Source organism: Rhineura floridana, chromosome 13 (assembly GCF_030035675.1).
Source record: "Rhineura floridana isolate rRhiFlo1 chromosome 13, rRhiFlo1.hap2, whole genome shotgun sequence".
Lineage (NCBI taxonomy): Eukaryota > Metazoa > Chordata > Lepidosauria > Squamata > Rhineuridae > Rhineura > Rhineura floridana.
In genome coordinates, this window is record NC_084492.1 from 12,140,685 (window position 1) to 12,164,182 (window position 23,498).

Consider the following 23,498-nt stretch of genomic DNA (forward strand, 5'->3'; position numbering starts at 1 on the left):
ATTTAATGTGGTCATGCCATGGACCAGCTGAGTGAAGCTCATGGACCACTGGTCCACAGGACTCAGTTTGGGACCCGTGGCATAGAGGATAATGTAGGGCTCTGCTGATGCCCTGTCCCTGACATCACAAGGACATAAAAAGTCCATCTGGTCCAGAATCTTGTTCTCACGGTGGCCAGCCAGATGCCTACGAGGGGCCAACAATCAGGACATTATGCTGAAATGTTTGCATTTTTGAGATGACTAATAATTTGACTGAATGACGTTTGTAATGCCAGCATTGTATAAGCCAATTGCTCACATGAACAGTTCCTCACCCCCCCACCCCCAACTGTGTATTCACTGGTTTTACAGGTTTTGGTAAGGCTTCCAAAGCCTCCCAAACTTGTCTGACCAGAGACATCGGCAGGATAATAAATGAGCATCCACATCACAATAAGGTTAACAATTCCTCTATTATACATCCTCCGACTCCCTTTAAAAAACTGCGGTCTGCCTCCATTCTTGATAGAAACCAGCTTTTTAAAGCCTTAAAAGGTAAAGGTGTCCCCGCACTTATAGTGCGAGTCATTTCCGACTCTTAGGGTGACGTCTTGCGACGTTTACTAGGCAGACCGTATATATGGGGTGGGATTGCCAGTTCCTTCCCCAGCCTTTCTTTACCCCCCAGCATATGCCGGGTACTCATATTACCAACCACAGATGGATGGAAGGCTGAGTGGACCTCAACCCCTTTTACCGGAGATTCGACTTCCTCCTTCCCTTGGAATCGAACTCCGGCCGTGAGCAGAGCTTCAGCTGCATTACTGCCGCTTACCACTCTGTGCCACGGAGGGTCTTTAAAGCCTTACCTGTTCGCAAAAGAGGAAAAGACTTTAAATGCAATGTGATTTGGAATTAGGATGGGTGATTCTGTCTATTTCAGTTTCCCATTCTTCCAATCTTAACGTCAGTTCCTTTACATTTCCACATCAGTTTGTGGTTTAAAAAAAAAAAAAGTTCTCATGAAAATTCATCGGCATTTTAGTATGAATTTCTCCTAACATACACATGTTTGTATTCCATTTTGCCTAATATACACATTTTTGCAAAGCAATTTTCCCTAATGTAATCTGTTTTTGCATGTTATTTTCACCAATATGTGCATCCTTATGCACATGTTACCCTAGTAAATGCATTTTTGTACACATTACTTGCCTGGGGATCTGCACTGCAGAATCTGGAGAAGTGCAGATTTTGAAGGATGGCTGTGTTTTGGTTCTTGCATTGTTTCAGAAAATGCAAATTAGGTAGGGTGTACTTTTAAATGCGAACTGATTCTAATTTCTCCCCTCAATGGCAACTTATGACTAATAAAACCGCATTCCTTTTAAAGTGGGACTGAAGCATGACTAACTTTCCTTGGACTGGGACCCTTCTCTCCATTAAATAGGACTCTTGTGCCACCTACCATCATCTTCCTCTTTGGCACTAGGACTAGGAACAAAGATTGGTTCAGCCGGCCAGCAATGTTCTTCCTCCCAATGAAGCGATGACTTTGTCAGAATGTCAAATTTAACAACCTAGAAGAGCAAAGCAGGGGAAAATTTTCAGGCTAGAATTCTTCATGTATTTTCCCTGATTTGGATTTGCACGCAAGCAAACAAACCCCATTCCGCCTGTTTGCCTCAAAGGGAGAGGTGTAACAGCAAAGCCCTTACCATTGGCTTGCCCAGGACCGATTGCCTTTTGGCTCCTCCCCTTCAAGAACCACCTCCAGCGATGGCCATTCCATACAGCTGAGAGGTGAGACAGCGAGGCCCACTTCATGGGCTCAGCTGGGACTGAGTCCTTTTTGGCTCCTTCCTACCCAAAATGTCTCTAGCAGCAGCCACTTCCACCTGGCTGCACCAGAGGGAGATGGGAGCCAGCAAGGTCCCCTCTAGTAGCCTGTCTAGAATCTACTGCCATTTGTCTCCTGGCATCCCAGAATTGTCTCATGCAGAGGCTATGATAACTGAATTTGATGCATCCTTGCAGTCCCTCTTTGTCTTTTGTATCACTTCTATTAAACTGCAAGCCATTATTTTAAACCACCTTGAGAGCATCAGCTGAAATGCAGCACATAAAAGTCGTAATCTATTATATTATATTATTAAACTGTATTTATTATTGCTTTTATATTTTCTTGTGAGCCACCTTGGTAAGATTACTATCCTGAAAGATGGGATATAAATTAGAATTGTAAGTCATAAACAAACAACACACTCATTTAAATTTCTGTCCAACGTCCCCATTGTTTTTAAAGCGTAGAAATATCGAATTGGCAATCTGATGCTTAATGTTATTGCTATAGAATGAATAAAAAAGCCTTATATATATATATATATTTAAAATTTCAAAAGTAAATTTGTTTAAATATTGGACGTGGAACATGGAAGCAGTTATGGTCCAGAATAGGGATGGAAGGATCTGAATTTCAGTTCTCTCAGTTTCTCACTTTTCCAATCTTAAACTCAGTTCTCCACATTTCTGCAGCAATTTACGATTAAAAAAAAAAATCCTCATGAATATTCTTCAGGATTTTAGTGTGAATTTCTCCTAATATACACATTTTTATATGCAGTTTTGACTGATACACACATTTTTGCAAGCAATTTTTCAGAATATAATACATTTTTGTATGTTATTTTCACTAATGTATTCATCAGATACACATTGAAACTAATATTTGCATTTTTGAAATCATTGGTTGTTTGGAGAACTGCATTGCAACATTCAGAAACGTGCACATTTCAAAAGATATCCGTGTTTCAGTTCTTATGTTGTTTCTCAAAGTGCAAAGGCTTTAAATGTGAACTGCACTGAATTTCTTTCCCATCCTTAGTCCAGAGTATGGGATAGGGTCTTGACAAATGGATATTACTTCACAGTTCCATTTCCACACCTCCAGCTTGGCCAATAAACAGAGACTGAGGCCAATGAATCATGCACAAGTCACATTTCATGGAACATTCCAAAGTTGCCAGTGGCAATTGGCTGTGGAAACCTTTGAACCCTGGGTCAGATACTTGCTGCTGAGAAGGGAAGTCTACTCCCCTGCTCTGTTTTCACCATACTTTCCTCCTTGACCTAAGTCAGGAGGAAGCCAGAGCCTTAATTAAGGGTCAGACATATTTAATTCAGGGCCCTGCAGTTGTTGCTAAACCTGTGATCTATATACAGCATGAAGCACCAATTATAATTGTGCTGAGCCGCATAATCAATTATAAAGGAAAGGAAATAGGCCATGGGCAATAAAGAAGGAAGTGATTCAATGGAGCATCTAAGCAGGGGTGGGGAACATGGGGCCCTCCAGATTGTTGTTGGACTACAACTCCCAATAGAGTTGCCAGGTCAGAAGCATCCCAAAGCCTGAAATTTCAGGGGCGGCCCTAGTGATGTCATGGGGGCAGCTCGTAGCACTATCATGGGAATGGGCCCTAGTGATGTCACGGGGTGGGCCCTGGTGATGTCATTAAGCATGATACATTAAGCATCAACTACAGTTGCTTGGAGCATACAATTCAAACAAAAACATTTCTCTGATTGGAAATTAAGATAGAAATCTTAGCTAAAAAATAGAGCCTGGGAAGGGAACATTTAATCTAGCATACTTGATTCTGGCAAGAAGGATTTAAGTGCCCTCAGGCCAGCCCAGTCGACCGCTGCAGGAAGAAAGGAGCCTAGTGTTGTGGAGATGTTAGATAGGAGCACTCAGGTGTAAAGATGGATGCCCCTGAAGGCTGCAATTCTAAACACACTTACTAAGCCCCATAGAACTTAATAGGACTGAGTAGATATGGTTTGGACTGTGCTGTTGGGAAAGCTTGACTAGGGATCCTCTGCAAAGATATCCATATCCAAGCAGGGTTGGCAACCCCCTGCCTGGAATGCCTCACCCCTACCTTTAAACATGGTTGCTCCAAACTTCTTTACAGATTTGACCCTTCACTTCAGAAAGAGGTCTGAGAAATGAATTAGAGAAAGAAGATTCTCTACCCTTTTCTGTCTACTTTGTGGGCTGCTATAAACTCACTTTGACAGCCAACCCAATTCCAGTGAGTAATAACTGACAGAGAGAAAACATACATGGTTTGGTATACCTTCACAGACAGCAGCTTGGGAACAATTGCAGCCACATTTCCCAGTATGTGAATTCTCTTTTACCACTATTGGGCAAGAAGCAAACCGTAATGCAACCAACAAGGTGCATCATCAGTGGGTTTAAGAGGGTTGAGCTGAGCGCATGGAACCACTGTTGTTGCTTCTATGGATGTAAAGGGGTGAGGTTAAAGGTAAATGAAATGCAAATAGAAAAAGAAAAACAAAAGACAGTGATGATTTCCTAAATGCAATACCATACCAACAACAAAATTCCTATGAGTAAGGCAGAAAACCCAGCATTCCATAAGTAGTCAGGATTCCTACCCAAACACCAAAACTAAAAAAATCCTAGCAGCCACTCAGCCAAGGTCACAGAATCCCCATGCAGCACAACTTGCCTGGGGGCTGCAGTTAATGCAGAATGCTGTGGCACGATTGCTGACAAGAGTGAGACCCTATCAGCACATAATACCTCTGCTCTGAAATCTGCACTGGTTGCTGATTTGCTACCAGGCCAAGTTCAAGGTGTGCTTTTCATGTTACTGCTCTTGTAAGAAGCCAGTCCTTTAGTGTGGCAACACCTATGCTTTGGAACTCTCTGCCTATTGACATTAGGCAGACACCTTCATTGTATTCTTTTCAGCACCTGCTAAAAACATTCTTGTTTAGGCAAGCCTTACTCAGGCATGTAGAAGTTATTGTGTTTTTTATCTGTTTTTAACTCATTGTTGGTTTTATTATTTTGAATGTTTTTAAATATTTGTCTTTAATTGTTTTTGCCAATAATTTATTGTTTTAATTCCTTCTGTAAACCACTTTGAGATTTTTTTTACAATAAAGCGGTATATAACAATAGTCAAGAAATCAGAAGAAGGCTAGGACTGGGGAGGGCCGTTATGAGAGAACTAGAAAAGGTCTTCAAATGCAAAGATGTATCACTGAACATTCATCATTCAGATAGTATTCTGAATCTCTATGTATAGATGTGAAAGCTGGACAGTGAAAGAAGCGGATAAGAGAAAAATCAACTCATTTGAAATGTGATGTTGGAGGAGAGCTTTGCGCATACCGTGGACTGCAAAAAAGAGAAATAATTGGGTGTTAGAACAAATTAAACCAGAACTATCACTAGAAGCTAAACTGATGAAACGGAGGTTATCGTACTTTGGACACATCATGAGAAGACATGATTCACTAGAAAAGACGATAATGCTGGGAAAAACAGAAGGGAGTAGAAAAAGAGGAAGGCCAAACAAGAGATGGATTGATTCCATAAAGGAAGCTACAGACCTGAACTTACAAGATCTGAACAAGGTGGTTCATGACAGATGCTGTTTGAAGTTGCTGATTCATAGGGTCGCCATAAGTTGTAATTGACTTGAAGGCATATAACAACAACAAAAATGTTGTAAATAAAATACATAAATACGTTTTGGAGTCACTGTGGCCCTTGGGTCTCTTTCCACTTTTAGGAACAAAGGGATCAACCTTATACTGACTCAGGCCATTTGATACCATCTAGCTCAGTACTGATGACATGGACCACCATTGGCTCTCCAGGATTCCAGGCAATAGTCTTTTTTAGAAATTGAATTTTGGACCTTTGCATGCAAAGCATATGCCCTGCCAGTGAGCTACAGTCCTTCCCCTGGTTAAAAAAGTATCTTTTAAAATTATTATTTTCAATTCACTAATGAATGCACAGCATACCTAGGGCAGATTCACATCATTCATTTAAAGCACACTAAACACACATTTGAAGGACATGAATCCCACCACAGAACCATGGGAACTGTAGTTTGTTAAGGGTGGTGGGAACAATAACTGTGAGGGGGAAGCTACACTTCCCAGGATTCTTTAGGGGAAGTCATGTGCTTTAAATGCCAGTTGGATATGCTTTAAAAGTATTGTGTGGATCTAGTTCATAAACTTTGCCTGCATGTAAATCATTTTAATTAATTTTTAAAAATGGAAATAATCTATAAAGGTTACTGGGTGACCATGGGCTACTGCCCATCTCTCAGCCTACTCTGCCCCTCAGGATGAAAACAACAGAAGGGAATCATGACCACCCCAAGGAAGAAGGGCGCACTTAAAATGTAGAGGAAATAATGTACAGTTATAGTGTGAAAACAAATACTTATTGGGACCTGGTATGAAGAAATATTTATGTAAGCATGACTGTCAAATATGTTTATTATTTACACAACCTGTAAAGATATTTGTAGTGCAATCCTATGGTTGTTTACTCAAAAGCAAGTCCCAATGTATTCAATGGGGCTTACTCAAACAGGGAAGTGTGCACAGAGCTGTAGCCTCAAGGGATAAGGAACATTCACCCAACCCAAAATTGAGAATCATGCCACTTTAAGCTATTTTGCAACTGTTTATACTATTTATGGATTTTAAAGGGATTTATTTCTTGTTGTGAGCTACCTTGGTTTCCAATTGGCAATCCTTCCTCACAGGGTTGTTGGGAAGTCTCCATACACACACACACACACACACTGGAGATGTAAAAACACATACACCCCATATAATAGTTTATTGTCCAAATGAGCTGGTCATTTCAGAACATTAAAAATAAAATAAAATCAGTATTAGTTTCCTACATGATAAAAGCAATGATACATATGTAAGCCCTGCCTAATTGCTTTAAAAAACAGGATTGGAGAGGGAGAGAAAGATTTACAATGCAAACACAGTTCTTTGCTCACTCAAAAATCCTGTTAATTTACAGCACAATCCTAACCATGTCTGCTCAAAAGTAAGTCCTATTTAATTCAGTGGGATTTACTCCCAGTATGTGGGATTAGCATTGCAGCTTTACTCCCAGAAAAGCAAGTACTGGATTAAAGCTTCATATTGGGAAGGTTTTCAAAACACTGCCATCTTCAACAGCCCAGGAAAATTTAAACTTGTTTGACTCCTGAACACAAGAGGAAAAAAACTTTTGGTACTGCTGAAAGCTATATACTTTCTCAATTTATGAGATTTTCAGATAATCAGGAAAAAAACAACAGTTTTTGTAATGGGGTCTAGTACTGCCTGGAGGCCCAGAAATCCCTTGTCAATCACAACCCTGACTTCACTTATTGGCTACAAACCTGAAAAGGCGAGGTTAGAGCAGCCAGCTAAGAGATCATTTCATGGAAGGTATGGGGGGGTGGCGGCTGATGTTTTGGTGTATATCTCATGAACCAGACCACCTAGAAACGTAATTCTTTTAAAAAATGAAAGCTGATAGTTTGGAGATTAAGATGACTCACCTGGAGACCTGGAGAGGACCCTTAAAATCCAGAGTCTTCAGGCAAAAACAGGACACCTGGCAACCCTAATTCCCAACATCCCTGATTAATGGCCATGCTGGCTGGGGTTGATGGGTGTTTGAGTCCAACACCACCAACACCTGGAGGGCCACAGATTCCCCATCTCAGATCTAAAGCTCCCCCGATGAGGGCCTGTTAATTTTCTGTTAAGAACCTACGAGGCAAGAAACAGGGCTGGCACCAGACTGCTTTGGGCTCCTGCACACCCTGCATATGAGCACATAAATACACCTGGTCGTGCCACTTCTTGCATTGTCACGCATGCCTGCCATCTCCCAAAATGGTGGTGTGTGTGTTGACATCTCTGCTGTCATCTTGGGTAATAGTAGGCATGCACACACAGCGTGCTGATGTGGCAGTGCAATAGGTGGAACAATGGGGTGTATTTAAGTGCATGCTGGCTGTGCATGTGTTCTGGGGTGCCTGTGCGGTCTTTAGGGGGGGTGCCTGCGAGCTCCCTGTCTGCGATCTGCAGCAGGGTCGGACATCATTGCTGCCATGGATCACAGAATGGGAGCACTACCCTCCCACCCTAAGGAGGGGTCCTTCAGGGACCCCTGTGGAGTGCAGGGGCCCTTGGCCAGGGCCCGACCTGGCTCCCCTCTGGTGCCGGCCCTGTAGATCAGGGCCAAAAGCTTTGGTGAGCATGAAATTGTCCATGTGCTATGCATGAATATGTGGCCTTCTCTACATCTGGCCTCTAAATAGCAGTCGGAGTCTCTTTGCAAAATAGTAGATCAGAGCAAAGGTGGCACTGGGATTAAATGGAATTTCAATGTATTTCAATAACAAAGTCAGATTGTGTAGCTCATGTAATCAACACAGTGCATATCGGTATTGCTCACAGTTATGTTTTAAGAGGAAGTGTGCTTTGAAACAGCATACCTTTGTGGGAACTGGGCTCCATTTAACCTCTGCGGCAAATATATATCTGTACTTTTTGCCATTGTAGTCATAGTTGATGCGAGGCAGTTCTATTTCTGCAGGTGAAATAGAAATCATAAACAACAAGAGGAAAACAGGCTCACTGCTGACAGAATGTAAAGATATTTAGAGAGACTAACAATGAATGCTAATACAGTAAGACTTTCTGTGTAATCCCTCTGGGAACAGGTAGTCTTTCCAGCTGTGCTCACATCTGGAGTCACATAGGGTCCTCCCCAGTCATTCTGCAAGATTGGTGGTAGAATAGTCCCCAAGAGGCACAAGAGAGCTGGTGTGGTGTAGTGTAGCGTAGTGTAGTGTAGTGTAGTGGTTAGAGGGCTGGAGTAGGACCAGGGGAACCATCTTAAAATCCCTATGCAACTATGTTGCACAGTTCATCAAATTGTCACCCCATTGCCCCCTTTTAATCAACATTTACCATTTCTGCATTTTTTAATTAATCAAACTGTACTACTTCAGACTGTAGGGGAGAACTTGCAGGTTTGAATTCAAAAACTCCCTCATCATCCCACTTTTCTGGCCAACCATGTTGCATTCACACTCAGACTCACTGTTGTGTTTTTCTCTGTTATGTTTGATGTGACATCTTAGCTTTCAGCATTTCATAGATCAGTTTACAGATTATACAGGATTCTGTGTCTTTACACAGCATAACTAGGCATGTCTGTTCAAGCTCAGACGCTGTTGGAGCAATTAGACATCTCCTTGAGACTCTTTAAATATTTTATTTATTTATTGCATTTATATCCCACCTTTTTCTTCAAGGAACTCAAGGTACACATGGTTCTACTGTTCCTCATTTAATCTCAACAATAACCCTCAGGTTAGGCTGGTCACGCAGTGTGCTTCATGGTTGAGTGGGGATTTGAACCCTGGTCTCCCAAGTCCTAGTCCAACTCCCTAGCCACTACGCTACACTGTTCGGGGTGGGTTTTCTATTTCCGTGGGGAAGGCTTCTCTGAACGGGACTGTGTGAGCAAGCAAGTGCTCCTACAAACAGACTGAAAAGCTGGCGCTGTTTGCTGGCACCTGCACATCAGCCAGTGCATGCTTGGCGACAGCGGCACTCCAGCCAGATTCTCCTCTAACACTGCCTCTGGCTGAGCCTCCAATTCCTCCTCCTTGGGAGAAGGTGCGAGTGACGGCTCGGGCAACATGGCAGGGCTGAGTCAGGGGAGAGGATGGCTCAACATCAGACAGTGCTTCTTCAATTGTAACTGGAACTACAGGGGTGGAGTTGTCATCACCTAAACTGCTGGAGGCTTCTTCTCTTTCAGCCTCCTCCTCCTGAACTCCCCTGGGCCCTTCCCCAGGGTCCCATTCCTTTTCCTCCTCCTGATCACTCCATGGGGCTCATGACATCCACAAATGCAAAGTGCAGGGATGGGGAACCTCAGGCCCTCCAGGTCTCTCTACCTGGCCCTCGGATTGTCCCCAGGCCACACACCAGCCCTGCTTTGCACCCTTCTCAAGTGTTTTTGCCTGGCTGGGATAATGCTTTTTACTGGATGGAGTCAAGAGAAGGGTGTGTGAGTGTGAACAAACTAGTCTACTGTGCAAAAGGTGGGATTCACATTTGTTGCTCTGTCCACTTTTGCCTCTGGCCTTGCCAGCCAACTGAATGTGGCTCCCAGATAGTTACCTGGAAGGAAAGGTGGCCCTGGTTCTGAAGAAGATTCCCCCACTTCTGGTACAGAGGGAGACCCAGTCTCAAGATCTGCACATATGACAGCAGAATGGTGCTGTGCTCACAAGATGCACGCTGCTCCATGGCTTTGGGTAAATATACCCTAAGCATACCTTTCCCCTCCCACCAAAAAGGGCATGCACAGGAAAGCAGGGCACTATTATATTTTACAGATCTGCAAATTGAGATTATGAGGATTAGAAGACAGAATGTACCTCCTTCCCCACCACCCAAATAACAGCCTCTCACCTTCACGTAATATTTCAGGCTGACAGTAGATGCTTCCATCATTTTCCTTCACTGCAGTTGCAGTGGTGGATGGCAGTCGGACCAAATTCGAACCTACTTCTGCATCCTGAAAGAAAAACATGGCGAACCTTCAAAGGGCGCATTCCCAGAGCTAAACAGGAACCTAGAAGGCTGCCTTATACTGAGTCAGGCCATTGGTCCATCTGGCTCCATAGACCGGTTGGCAGCAACTCTCCGGGATTTCAGGTTGGGGTTTCCTGCTGGGGATAAAATATGTGACTTTCCGAGGGCCAAGCAGATACTTTACCACTAGTGGCAGCTGGTGACCATTTGGGACTGGTGCGGTGGAAGGCAGGGAGCCCAGCAGGAGGTGGATCCAGAGCCACTGAGAGGCAGAGCTACCTAATTCTAATTTTGTCCCCTCCATCCTCCTCGCTGCAACCCTGAGAGTAAAGAGGAGGAAGATGGAACAGGTTGCAAGTAAGAAGGCAGGTGGGTGGGCTCTGCCTGAGGGAAGACTATGATTGGTTGGGCAGTGCCCCAGTTGCCTTAATGTACGAGCCTCCACTGTCTATCATGGAGCTACATTAACACGGTTCATGAAATTATGAATCAAAGGATGAAAAGTAACTTGGCTGCAATGATGGCAATTCCAGAATTTGGAGGGGGACATTTTTAGTAAAGGCCGTATGTGGAAAATGGTGGATGCTTCTGTCCATCCATGTTCGAGAAGGATGAATTTGGTGTGCATGGGATGTAAATAAGAACAACTCAGAGGACCACAAGTATAGAGAATTAGAGCATGACAATCCAGCCAATGTGAAGCAATTTAAAGCAATTGCTCAGACAATTTTCTAAACATTGCGATTGGTTCTGAAATCGGGATGGAGGTCTTTCCTCAACATCCTTCATGAGGCATCCAGGATGTTTGCATTTTGCATATGTTGTATTTCTGGAGTTACAGGTAATATTCTAGGGGTGATCATAAACACTCCCCAATCCCTTCACAAAATGCATGGGGCCAGATAATGGGGTCATCTGATAATGATCCCACTATCCACACCCCCTGCACTTCAACCACACACAGGTAAGCAAGAGGGAAGCTTGTCTCATCCAAGTTCCCTCTCATGTGGAGTAGCTCCGATGCACCTGCACCTGTACGCACACAGATAAGCACACTGATGCTGAAAGTGCTGCTTCCAGTGGTGTGGCTAGTGCACATGTTGACATCTTGGGATGGGGCCATTAGAAGTGCAGCACTGAATGAAGGGCTGGGATTGAGCCACCCATGCCTGTTAAGCTGTCCCCTCCATGCATAAATGCAGTGGGTGGAAGGGGCTTAGAAGAACTCCCCCTTATGTAAAGCCCCTTGCCAGTCATTCTACTTTTGAAGGCAACAGTTTCCTTAAGGGAAGTACTCTGTGTATGTGTGTGTGTTTTAGGGATGTGCTAGAATTCCGTACAATTTAGATTTACTACCAAATTTCCTTATTCCCTGTCATTGTGGATTGGATTTTTATGTAGTGATTTTCACAGTTATTTTCAAAAATGTTTTTTTTAAAAAATCTGCCTCTAAAATATTGATGTTAAGAATGATCATTTTATTGACACTTCCTTTCATTTCTTGATATTTCCTGTCAAAATATGAAAACAGAAACACAGCCACTCTTTGAAATTCACAGTTATTCGAAATCTGCAATGCAGTTCGCCAACCAATGTTTACAGAAACGCATGTTAGAGGAAAGTGTGCTGCACCCACTTTTACCTCTGTTCTCACCCATGCTGGCATGCAGGCCCCAGAAGGTTGCCCAGTAGGTTGCCCTTGGGCTACCTAAAAAAAAGGTTCTTCACAGCTAACACACACACTCCCTGTAACAGTGAGGAGGTACGTGTTGGCAGAAAAGAAGCCAAAGGGAGCAACAGAGAAACCAGACACAAATCAGCATACTTAAGGAACCTTGATGTTTGCCTATGTATGCAGATATGTGTGTTAAAGCCTATGGGAAGAAAAAACCCTAAAATGGCCCAATGAGGACTGAGCATGCTCAGTAGCCATGGAATGTTGAGTGTCAGCTGGGAAAGGAACATGGAATATGGGTACAGAATGGCTTGCTTGAGACAGGGCATGGCCGGCTAACCAGCATCCTGAAGGGGAGCACGTTCATTAGGAGGTGAGAAAATATTGCAACAGTATGCTACAGCTCCCTCTTGTCATGGTATAAAACTGAACAGATTTGAAGCCAGTGCACTAATGCTGAGATTTAATATCCAGATTTTAAGGGGAAAGTAATCACCTTAGCCAATGACGTTTGTTCCCTTCCCCCCCCCCCACTCAAAAGGCCTTCCTGTGTTATGCTCTTGAGTTCTTAAGGTGACAGATTTGGATGGAAGAGAAATGTGGAGAGCAGGGAAACTCTATCATTTGGCCAGAGCTGTTGTTTTCAGAGCATGAGTATAACTCTGTTTCAAAGGCGTAGCAAGGAACACTGCCTCAGCCGGTCAGGTCAAAACTTGTCAGACAGGTTGATGGGCAGAATGAGTTCTTCCGACAAACCAATGATGTGAAAACATTCCGTTTTCAGGACCACTTCAAATGGGATGGGGCTTTCGGCACAGAATGCACCTCCCTGTCAGGAAAAGGCCTGCAAATCATGGGTGCATCACATGAGAGCTGATGGTTAAGGCTGTGAACTGGGAAGTCTGCAGTGCAAACCTCACCTCTTCAGTGAACTCACTAGGTGACCTCTGTGGTGCTGTTAGGGCAGGGCTTTGGGGCAGAGGTCCAGGGCCCCACACAGTGGAAAGAGCAGGAGGGCCCCCAAATGCAGCCGGGTGGCTTACCACATGTTTGAGTGCAGTAAGGACATGGAAAGCTGCCTTCTACTGAGTTTAGACATCTAGCTCAGTGTGGTCCATCGGACTCAGTCTCTACACTGACTGGCAGCAGCTCTTCAGGGTTTCAGGCAAGGGACATTCCCCACCCTACCTGGAGATGCCAGGGATCTGGGGCCTTCTGCATGCAAGGCAGATGCTCTACTGAACAACTGTCAAAAGAGGCAGGAAGGATACGATCATTAAGCCCAAATTCAAAAATTACCTAACTGCACCACTGGGTGGCCTTACGCAAGCCACCATCGCTTAGCTCCCTACATGGGCAACATGATAATAATAACGCTGGACTACCTTACAGGGATGCTGTAAGAATCACTGAAGGCTAAGTTAGGCATCATCTGAGAGTTTTGCAATTCAGTCTTGGCCCCCCCACAAAAAACCTATTGGGGAGGCAGGATACAGCCTGAGGACTGTGAGTTAGGCATTTCTGGTTTAATTCGTTTGTGTACATACTTTAGCCACAATGAAACCCTCCCTCTCCCCTGTCAAAACTGAAAGGACCATAGCTCAGAAGTGGAACGTCTGTTGTGCATGCAGAAAGTCCCAGGTTCAATCCCCGGCATCTCCAGGTAGGGCAGGGAGTGAACCCTGTCTGAAATCGTGGAGAGCTGCTGCCAGTCAGTGTAGGTAATACTGAGCTAGATGCACCAATGGTCTGATTCAGTATAAGGCAGCTTTCTATGAAGTTGGTCCTACCTGCGGACAGGAAAACTTAATGGGCATTTTTCTCCATAAATTTCTCTGGGGCTAACAGCAGCTTCAGTGGGGGTTTTAAGATGGGAAACCAGCTCAGAGGCAAAGGATTCATCCCCTCTGCCCCCATCCACCCCAAACCATGTCCTTCCCCAAAGCTGCTTTTTAATCTCCAACCAGCCCCTGCCTGCAGGTGCTTTTTAAGAAACAAAGAAACACTAAATTGCAGGAAGTTCCAGTTCCAGAACTCCCACGTAGCGTTCAGTTTGATCCTGGTGATACATATTAGTGGAGTGTTTTGTACTCTCTTAAGTACTATATACATGCTACAGAGTATTACACCATCATATTTACTTTGTGATTCAGGTGCATGGACACATGGCATTCTCATTATGACTGCACTTGGTTGCCACAACCCTCTGAGGTTCTCCAGCGCATGTACATGCAGCTAAATAGAGACATGTGCACTTATGCATGGCAACACACAAGCCATTTTGCAGGATTGTGTTTGTCCTCCCTCCCCTCTGCAGAAGTGAGGAAACACATTTCAAGTTACCTTGGAGCTCACAAAAAAGTCATCTTATTTCCTTTGCTTATTCTTATACAAATGAAGTCTGATCCTTAATAAATAATGGACTGATCGCCATGAATATATCATACATTGCATGCATTTAAACCCATATTTTTGAAGAGAAAGCCATTTTCTGGTGTAGTCACTTACAATGGGCAATGTGGTCAGGTGACCTCTCAGAGAATCTAAGTTCCTCCCCAAATCTTTTCAAGTAAATCTGACTACATCCGCACCATACATTTAAAGCACATGGCTTCCCTCAAAGAATCCTGGGAACTGTAGTTTACCCCTCACAGAGCTACAGTCCCCAGGCCCCTTAATAAACTACACTTCCCAGGATTCTTTGGGGACATCATGTGCTTTAAATGTGCTTTAAATGTATGGTGTAGATGTGACCTAGAAAGAAAAGGTGGCACTCTAGACCACCCCTACTGAGCAGAGCAAAGTGGCTGCCTTCGGGGGTAGATGCTAGGCGGTGGCGGTAGATCATGGCAGCAGACCCTGGCTATTATTCCTGACCTCCCCCACACCCCAGCCATCTGCCTCTGCTGGAGGACAGAGCTTTGTGGCCTCATGTGGACACTGTCCCATCATCAGTGTTAAAGTAAGATTCAACCTCCAGTCCCTTCAGCTTCTGAACATGGAATGAAAGGCAGTGGTGGCTGGTCTGCATTGGGACTGATGAAGTGGAAGGCAGAGAGGCCAACAACAGGTGGAGCCTGAGCCAATGACAGGCAGAGCCAACTCATTCTCCTTTTGTCCCCATCCTCCTCCCTGCCGAGTTCTACAAGGAGCAACACTGAGGCTAAGGAGGAGGAGGAAGCTGACAGCCAGGGCTAGCCCCTGGACTGGTTGTAAGGAAGAAGGCAGGCAGGTGGGGGATGGCTGAGTTTAGACTGAGCTTGGTGGGGCAGCGCCCCCTTTTGCCCTCCTAGACCAGCCTCTCCTGGAGCTAGCCCAGTGATATGAGAAGGAAGAAGAGAGCTTTCCTGATTTGGAGAGAAGCAGATTTCTAAGCCTTGTTATTCATAAATCAGCCCCTTAGATTTCAATGGGACTTAATTCCAAGGAAGTGCATTCTGGATTGTTGACTCCAACGTCAATATGTTCATTGATTATTCTTCTTTCCCTGTCGCAGTCCAAGAACCATTTCAGGTATCTCGAGAAAGGAAAGTATAACTATCAAGAAAATGCATACCACTTGCTCTTTGGCACCCAATAATGTTAAGCGTTTTTGACTTCCTGAATAATATATTGAATCTTTTTATTACTTTGGAAAAATATAACTTACTTGCCAAAGAACAAAGCACAGCATTAGCATTTTAATACACAGCAATGTATTTATTGTTTTTTTCCCCAGGGGTTTACAGAGCCTTTCCTTATGCAACTGAGTTTTGCTCAGCCTTATGATACATTTCGGACAGGAGGAGGTTGTTAGTATGAAGGCAAGCACTTCAGGGCTGGCTGAGGGCAGGCTGAGGTTGGTCCAATTATCCCACTGATTGTGGAGCACCATCTTGTCCTTCCCTTTAGGCAGGAAAGTGTTTTGGGCTGGCCCTGGTGGGCTCTATTAATCCAGTCTGTGTGTGGATGGCTGAGAATTGAAATTTTGGGTGCACACAGAAGACGCAGCGTAAGTTCTTTCTCAACAGAAGACAACCAGCCCCTTGCAGAAATATAGAAGATGGCCATGTAAAAAAAAATCTTTGTATATGTGTTAAGGGATGAACTTCAGGGGAGTGTAATCCCAGTGATACAAGTAGGGATGGAAGGATCTGTCAGTTTTTGTTTCTCTCACGAGGGGGTGGAAGAAAATGGAGTTAGGATTTTTATGGGACAGAAAGACGAGAAACAGAGTCTGCATGGGAAAAGGACATTCTTCCATTTTGTTCTTATGGGGGTGTGTGAGATCTACACACAGATATTTATCAGCCAAAACCTTGGCTGCAGGAGTAATTCAAACACATTGTGCAGTGCAAGTAAATAATGTGATGAAATAATTTTGTTATTTAGCTTACCTGGGTTGTGTCCAGGTCATTCAGAAGGCAATGTGCTTCTGATTGTGTTTTCTTCTGGCTGACCAGGAAAACAAGCTAGGTCATCTGGAGACTGGAAGGAAATGCTTAAGAAATACTGTGCCAGTGATTCATCTACAGGGCTCAGGTCATAACTAACAAGGATTTGGAGGGAGCACCAGAAAGTTTTTTGTGAGATTGTTCCTGAGGAAATGTGATATTCTAGAAGAGCATTGGAATCTAAGATTGGTTCCGGACGAGCCGGTGTTGCACCACAGGGTAGCTAAGCCTGGGCTCAGATTTGATACCGACATGGCAAGTGAAGACATCATGTTGATGAGTTCTAACAAAATATTTATTAGAAGACAGGGTTAAGAAACAGCAGATATTTACAGCCCTTGGTTGCCATTGGACATCTGATAACAGCTGTTCCAATCTCCTCTGAGTCCAAATTGATTGTACTCTCTAGACCAGCCTTTCCCAATCAGTGTGCCTCCAGATGTTGTTGGACCACAATTCCCATCTTTCCTGACCATTGCCAATGCTGGCTGAGGCTGATGGGAGTTGTGGTCCATCAACATCTGGAGGCACACTGGTTGGGAAAGGCTGAGACACAGTCAGAGCAACCAAGGGCTGTAAATATCTGCTGTTTCTTAACCCTTATCATCAACTTATCAACCTGATGTCTTCATTTGACTTCTCAGTATCAGATGCCAATCCTGGCCCAGGTTCAGCTACCCTGTGATGCAAGACCTGGTTATCGAGCATTCATCCTGATTCGTTTGCACAAAGTTTGTAGAGAGCTTAGATGATGTCAGCTGTTTAGTGAGTATTAATTCTGATTTGTTTGCAGGGAGGTTAGATGATATAGCAGATATGCATTCTCCATCACCTTCCTTATTGCAAAATGAGTTGTTGAGCAAGGGCTCCAAACCAACTTTAATTGTGCAACTTGAATTTGCTGGTATGTGACTGAATCCCATTCAAAAATAGTAAGACTCTGGAAGTACCCTAACTCCAACAATCCCATGTGTAACTTTTGCACTGCCTTGACAGAACTTGCCCTCTCTGTGTTTCTGCTTGTAGATGTTCTGCTTCACAACGACTGTTTTGTGTTCACAATTGATTGTTGCCGCCAAAAGCAAAAGATACATTTTAGACTTACCTTGTCGCACTGCAGAGGAACCACAAATCGCTTGCAAGTTGGTATGGAATTAAACTTGACGTTCTCAAAGTTACTGTCTAGGTTCTTTAAATAGAATGTTTGGTACAGGCTGTTGTCTGTGTAGGAGATGATGTCGAAAACCACATGGTCATCCTCCTCGTAAGCATTTACGTGATGAAAGAGAACCATGGCATCTGTGTAAAACCTGGTAGACACAGGCTTCTTAGTTCTTTTGTCAATCAGGTGAATCCAGGTCTGCAAAATGGCAACATAACTGCTGGTTAAGAACGTTACTGCCATAAAGTTGGAAATTACTTTATTCAATCAGACTGAGAAATTCTATATATTAGTTTTAGATATTTTGCTTTTTAAAATTGTGAATGGGTTGCATTTTGGTTTATGTGGTCAGTTATTCTAATCCACCCTGTGGCTGCTGGGTGAAGGGCAGTATGTAAATCTCAATAATTCATTTTTATTTATTTATTATTACATTGATATTCCACCTTTCCTCCAAGGAGCTCCAAGTGGCATACATAGTTCTCTCCTTCCCATTTTATCCTCACAACAACCCTCTGAGGTAGGCTATGCTACGAGACTGTCACTGGCCCAAGGTCATCCAAAGAGCAAAATGGCTGAGTGGGGATTTGAACCCAGGTCTCCCAGGTCCTAGTTTGGCACTCTAACCACTACACCACACTGGCTCTCTTAAGTAAACTGCTTGATTGTGTCATTACAATCAAGCAGTATACAAATTTTGTTAAATAACATTAAATAAATAAAAAGTTACTGCTTATTCTGATCCTATGAATCAGTGACCTCCAAGAGCATCTGTCATGAACCACCCTGTTCAGATATATATTACACACACAAACACACACTTACTTTGCTAAATAAAAAAAAATAAAATACATAAGAGGGAGGGATCATGATTGATTTTCAAGGTCTGTCATTGTATTGCATATGTTAGCTCCTGCCCATAGGAAGATATGGACCTTGAATTTAGAACTTTTAATTTCTCTATACAATATGCTGGTTCAGCTGCTGGGCATCAATGCTCATAAAGGTGAACATTCATAAAGGTGGCAAGTTTGCCTCCCCTCCTGCTTGCCTCTTTTTGTCCAGCTCCCATTTTTCCCCCTCCCTTCTTGTTCCTTATCTTCTTAGGAAAGAACTACACATAATTCTTCCCTGACTATCTTCTATCAGGGGACGGGCTGTAGCTCAGTGGTGGGGCATCAGACTTGCACTTTCCCCTAATATATGCCTGTTTTTTGGTTGGAGACCTTGAAGAAGTGTGCACTTCAGAGGATAGCTGTGTTTCAGTTCATGTATTTGTTTGTGGAATGCAAATTAGGTAGTTTCTAATTAAAATGCAATCAGAATCTAATCTTTTCCCCATTCCTAGTTGTAGTCCAAAACATCTGGAGAACATCAGGTTAGGAAGCTGGTGTTTTAGTTGGTGTTGGGTTTTTATGTTGTCACCCACAAAAACAAATAAATGAAAGAGTGGGATAAATAAACATATAAATAAACAAATAAACAGAGCCTCTGGACCACATGCAGATGTGACTGCTTTATGCTATAGAAGTTACATCCAACATAGTTGCAGGGGTTTATTGACTGCCATGCCTGAGTCCTACTTCTGGGTAAGATAATATAACAGTGTCATCTGCATACAATAAGGCAGGAATGGGTCAGTTCGCTAATTTGGGCGAGTGAAAATCTGGGTTTGTTAAAGTTGGAACTAGTGAGTTGTAAAAATGAAATAATAGGGGAGCCAGAATACAGCCCGGTCTCACTCCTCTGTTTAGTGGGACCGAGGGGGACAGATGACCCTGTGGGTTGCACCTTACTCTAAGAGAATTATTTTCATGCAAGGTGCGAATTAATATGAATAGTCGTGTGATCAAGAGTGGAGGCCTCCAGTTTTGCCCACAACCTGTTCCGGGAGATACTGTCAAATGCAGATTTAAAGTTGATGAAAGCTGGGAAAAGAGCTCCATTGGGCCTACAGCTACATTTCCTAATCAGATGATGTAAGATCAAACATTGAACAGAGGTGGAGCGACAGGGCCTAAAGCTGGCTTGCTCCTCAACTTATATATTCACCCGATCAAGCCAGTCCCAAAGTTTCCACAACAGGTGCCTGGCATAGAGCTTACTTATTGTACTAAGCAGACTAATTGGGTGGTAATTGGAGGGGTCATCCTTTTGACCCTTTTTATATATTGGGATGATCATGGCCAGGCCCTAGTCTGTCTGTATTTGTGCTGACTGATCTATAAATGTGAAAAGTGAGGCCAGGCCTGGGGCCCACCAGCCTATATTGTTTTTTATTAGCTCTGATGGAATACAGTCAATGCCAGGAGCCTTCCCAGGTTTGAGTACAGCGACTAGTTTTTTTATTTCTGATATCGAGACTGGCTGCCATGAACGAGTGTCTGCCAAATTAATAATTGAAGTTACTGCAGAGTCTAGCCCGGCTGAGTAGAGTGCACTAAAATGAGTCTCCCATGTCTTGGCAGATACCAGACAGGTCATCCTGTAAGATTCTAATTGCAGCCCTTGGCGCAGAGTGGTAAGTGGCGGTAATGCAGCCGAAGCTCTGCTCACGGCCAGAGTTCGATTCCAACGGAAGGAGGAAGTCGAATCTCCGGTAAAAGGGGTCAAGGTCCACTCAGCCTTCCATCCATCCATGGTCAGTAAAATGAGTACCCGGCATATGCTGGGGAGTAAAGAAAGACCAGGGAAGGAATCCCACCCCATATATATGGTCTGCCTAGTAAACGTCACAAGACGTCACCCTAAGAGTCGGAAATGACTCGCATTACAAGTGCGGGGACACCTTTACCTTTTACCCTACAATACGCCAAAAGAGAGAGGAATCATTGCTTCTAGCTGCCTGGGTCAACTGTATCTAGGCTCTGCTTAATGCCTCCCTCTTTTTCTTTTTGATTACTTGTACTTTTTTTGTGAAGGTGTAATGCTGGGGGAATTAAGGTAGCTTTACTTAGTCTACAGTGTTGATAATGAGCTCCCAGCTGTTTCTTTGCTGCCACACACTCTGAGTCAAACCAGGGCTTCCTTCCTCTTATATTGCTCCGACTCTAAAAACCTACCTGGTAGATCTGACACATTCTATACCTCCTTCCTTCTCTCACATTTGAGAAATGAAATAACTTTTAAAGTGGCAAAATGTTGTGCTTTAGCATGTACATCTTAACTTAAGTGTACCAGATTTTATCTTCCTAAGTTTGTTTATATATAAGTTATACGATTTAACTTGTTTACTTGTTTTTATGTCATTCTTTTGTCTTTCTGCGTTTAAACACTTGTATCTGCATGGCTGGTCAATGACCGCAAACAATAAAGATGATGATGACGACTGCCATGCCATCACACCAGAAAAATTGTATCGTACAGCAGTATTGGCTGAGTGTGAGGCCGAAACCGGATTATCATCCTATGTGTTAAATGAGAGAATTCCAGAATGGCCACCAGTAAATAAAAATGAAATTATTTACTTAATTAATAAACTGAAATCAAATAAAGCACCTGGCCCGGACAACATCCCCTCAGAAGCGTTTAAAGAAAATATCCATTGGTGGGCCCCGGTTCTTGCCTCATTATTCACTCATATTGATCTATCACTAGAAATACCTAAGGACTGGGGTATGGCCACAATAGTCCCCATTTATAAAAAAGGCCCAGCCAATGATCCGAATAATTACAGTCCCATTAGTTTAATAAATACAATCAGCAAATTGTATGCGGCCCATTTATATATAAAGTTAACAGATTGGATCGATCAAAGCAATATAATAGCGATTGAACAGGCAGGATTTCGACCGAAAAGATCTATTTTCGATCACATACTAGTGTTACATCATTTAGTTGATAAATATGCGAATAGAAAAGGAGGGTCCTTTTATGTGGCCTTCATAGATCTAAAGGCGGCATTCGATTCGATTTCTTGCCCTCGCCTATGATCGAAACTAAAACACTTAGGAATGGATAAACGCCTTGTGGCTTTGATCCAAGAACTATATAAAAACACCTCACTACAAATTCGTTGTAGCGCCAAAGGCCATTTAACTAACCCAGTATTTACATCAAGAGGAGTGAAACAAGGATGGGTACTATCTCCTGTTTTATTCAACATCTATATTAACGATATAGTACACAACCTAGTATCAGTTGCATCCCATCCACCTATTTTGGCTAAGAAACCGCGGAATATCCTGCTATATGCGGATGATATAGCCTTATGTTCAAGGACCCCAATAGATCTTAAACGGCTTTTAGCTAAATTAGCAATTTATTGTTCGACTGAGCTACTAACAATAAATTACCAAAAAACAAAAATAATAGCATTCACTCACAAAAAATCTAAACCCAATTGGCAAATTAATGGACACAAAATAGAACAGGTTAAATCCCAAAAGTACTTAGGATATGTATTCCATACCTCTGGTAGCCATCAGATACATAATTAGTGTATGATTTTGAACGCACGGAGAACCTTAAAAGTATTGCAGGCTTTTTTCTATTCAAAAGGAGGACAGGCTATTCTCCCAGTCATGAAGATTTTTAACGCCAAAATACTGGCACAATGGACTTTCGGATCCCAAACAAACAAGAACTTGAAATTTAATACATTTGAATCAATCCAAACCATTTTTCTGAGATCCATTCTGTCAATTCCGACATGTGTTCCCAATAATATTTTAAGATTGGAAGTAGGAACCCAACTAATTGAAACCAAGATATGGGTAATGAGGATTAATTTATGGTTAAAACTTAACTTTAATCTAGTAGGAATTGCGCCAGATATTTTGATTGATAATTATCAATCTCCCAGGGCGAAATTAATTACAGATAAATTGTCTCAGATAGGCTTCTTTCTTCACCTTATCAAGTTTATGGGATATGAAGCAGCATCAGCCGGTATACGGCAGCGTTTGATAGACATAGACCATCAACAGCAATTACATTTAATAAAAAAACAAAGACATAATCCTAAATTCTTCAAGCCAATGTCATACTTGTTGACTTTAGAAACACCTAAATATCGAAAAGCCTTTTCTAAGATACGATTAGATGTATTGCCTTCAGCAGTTATGGATGGTCGACTACTTAAAATACCTTATAAAGAACGTGTATGTCTTTGCGGCGAAGATGCAGTGGAGAACAATGTACACATACTTCTCCACTGCCCTCTCTACAAGATTTTAAGACAACAAATTATTACTCCTTTGTTAGCGATCATTCCTTATAAATCTGAATCTGATCAGATGGAATATCTCCTTGGGGATACGTCCTCTAAAATAACGAACCAAGTAGCAAAATTTAGTGTAGCCATACAAAACTTACGATCTGATATCATAAAAACCTTTCTCACTGAAAACGAAAAATCATAATCTGATATATTGGTTGATATTTAGTGTTAAATATGGTGATTCCTTAATAAATAATAGAGCTCCACATAATAGGTTATAGTTAATCCTTGGATGTTATGTTATGTTATTTAATGATTAATAAACAAATTAATAAATGGTTATTAATATAGTTACTTAAGGTTTAACTTTGATTTTATAGAAACCAATTAACAAATCAAAGTCTTTTAATGTTTTATACCTTTTTAATCATTAATGTTCAAATTTAAAACTATGTATTAACTAAAATGCCATATAGCATATTGCTACATGTATGTTTTATTTTACTATGTTTTAAGCCGACCTATTGGTCGAATAAAGAATGAATGAATGAATGCATTCAGACATGGGACTTAACTGCGTTAGTTTAATGGATTAAGATAGTAGATTTT

General features: G+C 42.6%; 1 protein-coding gene across 1 annotated transcript in view; it reads right to left on the reverse strand.

Moving 5' to 3' along the window:
• Positions 1 to 23,498, reverse strand: part of BCO1 (beta-carotene oxygenase 1) — a 50,446-nt gene that overhangs the window by 6,499 nt on the left and 20,449 nt on the right. The window contains exons 7-10 of the mRNA XM_061593856.1: positions 17,672 to 17,926; positions 10,336 to 10,441; positions 8,340 to 8,434; positions 1,451 to 1,562 (exon numbers count right to left, since the gene is read on the reverse strand). Of these exons, the coding sequence (XP_061449840.1) occupies positions 1,451 to 1,562; positions 8,340 to 8,434; positions 10,336 to 10,441; positions 17,672 to 17,926 (568 nt within the window). The remainder of the gene's footprint in view (positions 1 to 1,450; positions 1,563 to 8,339; positions 8,435 to 10,335; positions 10,442 to 17,671; positions 17,927 to 23,498) is intronic.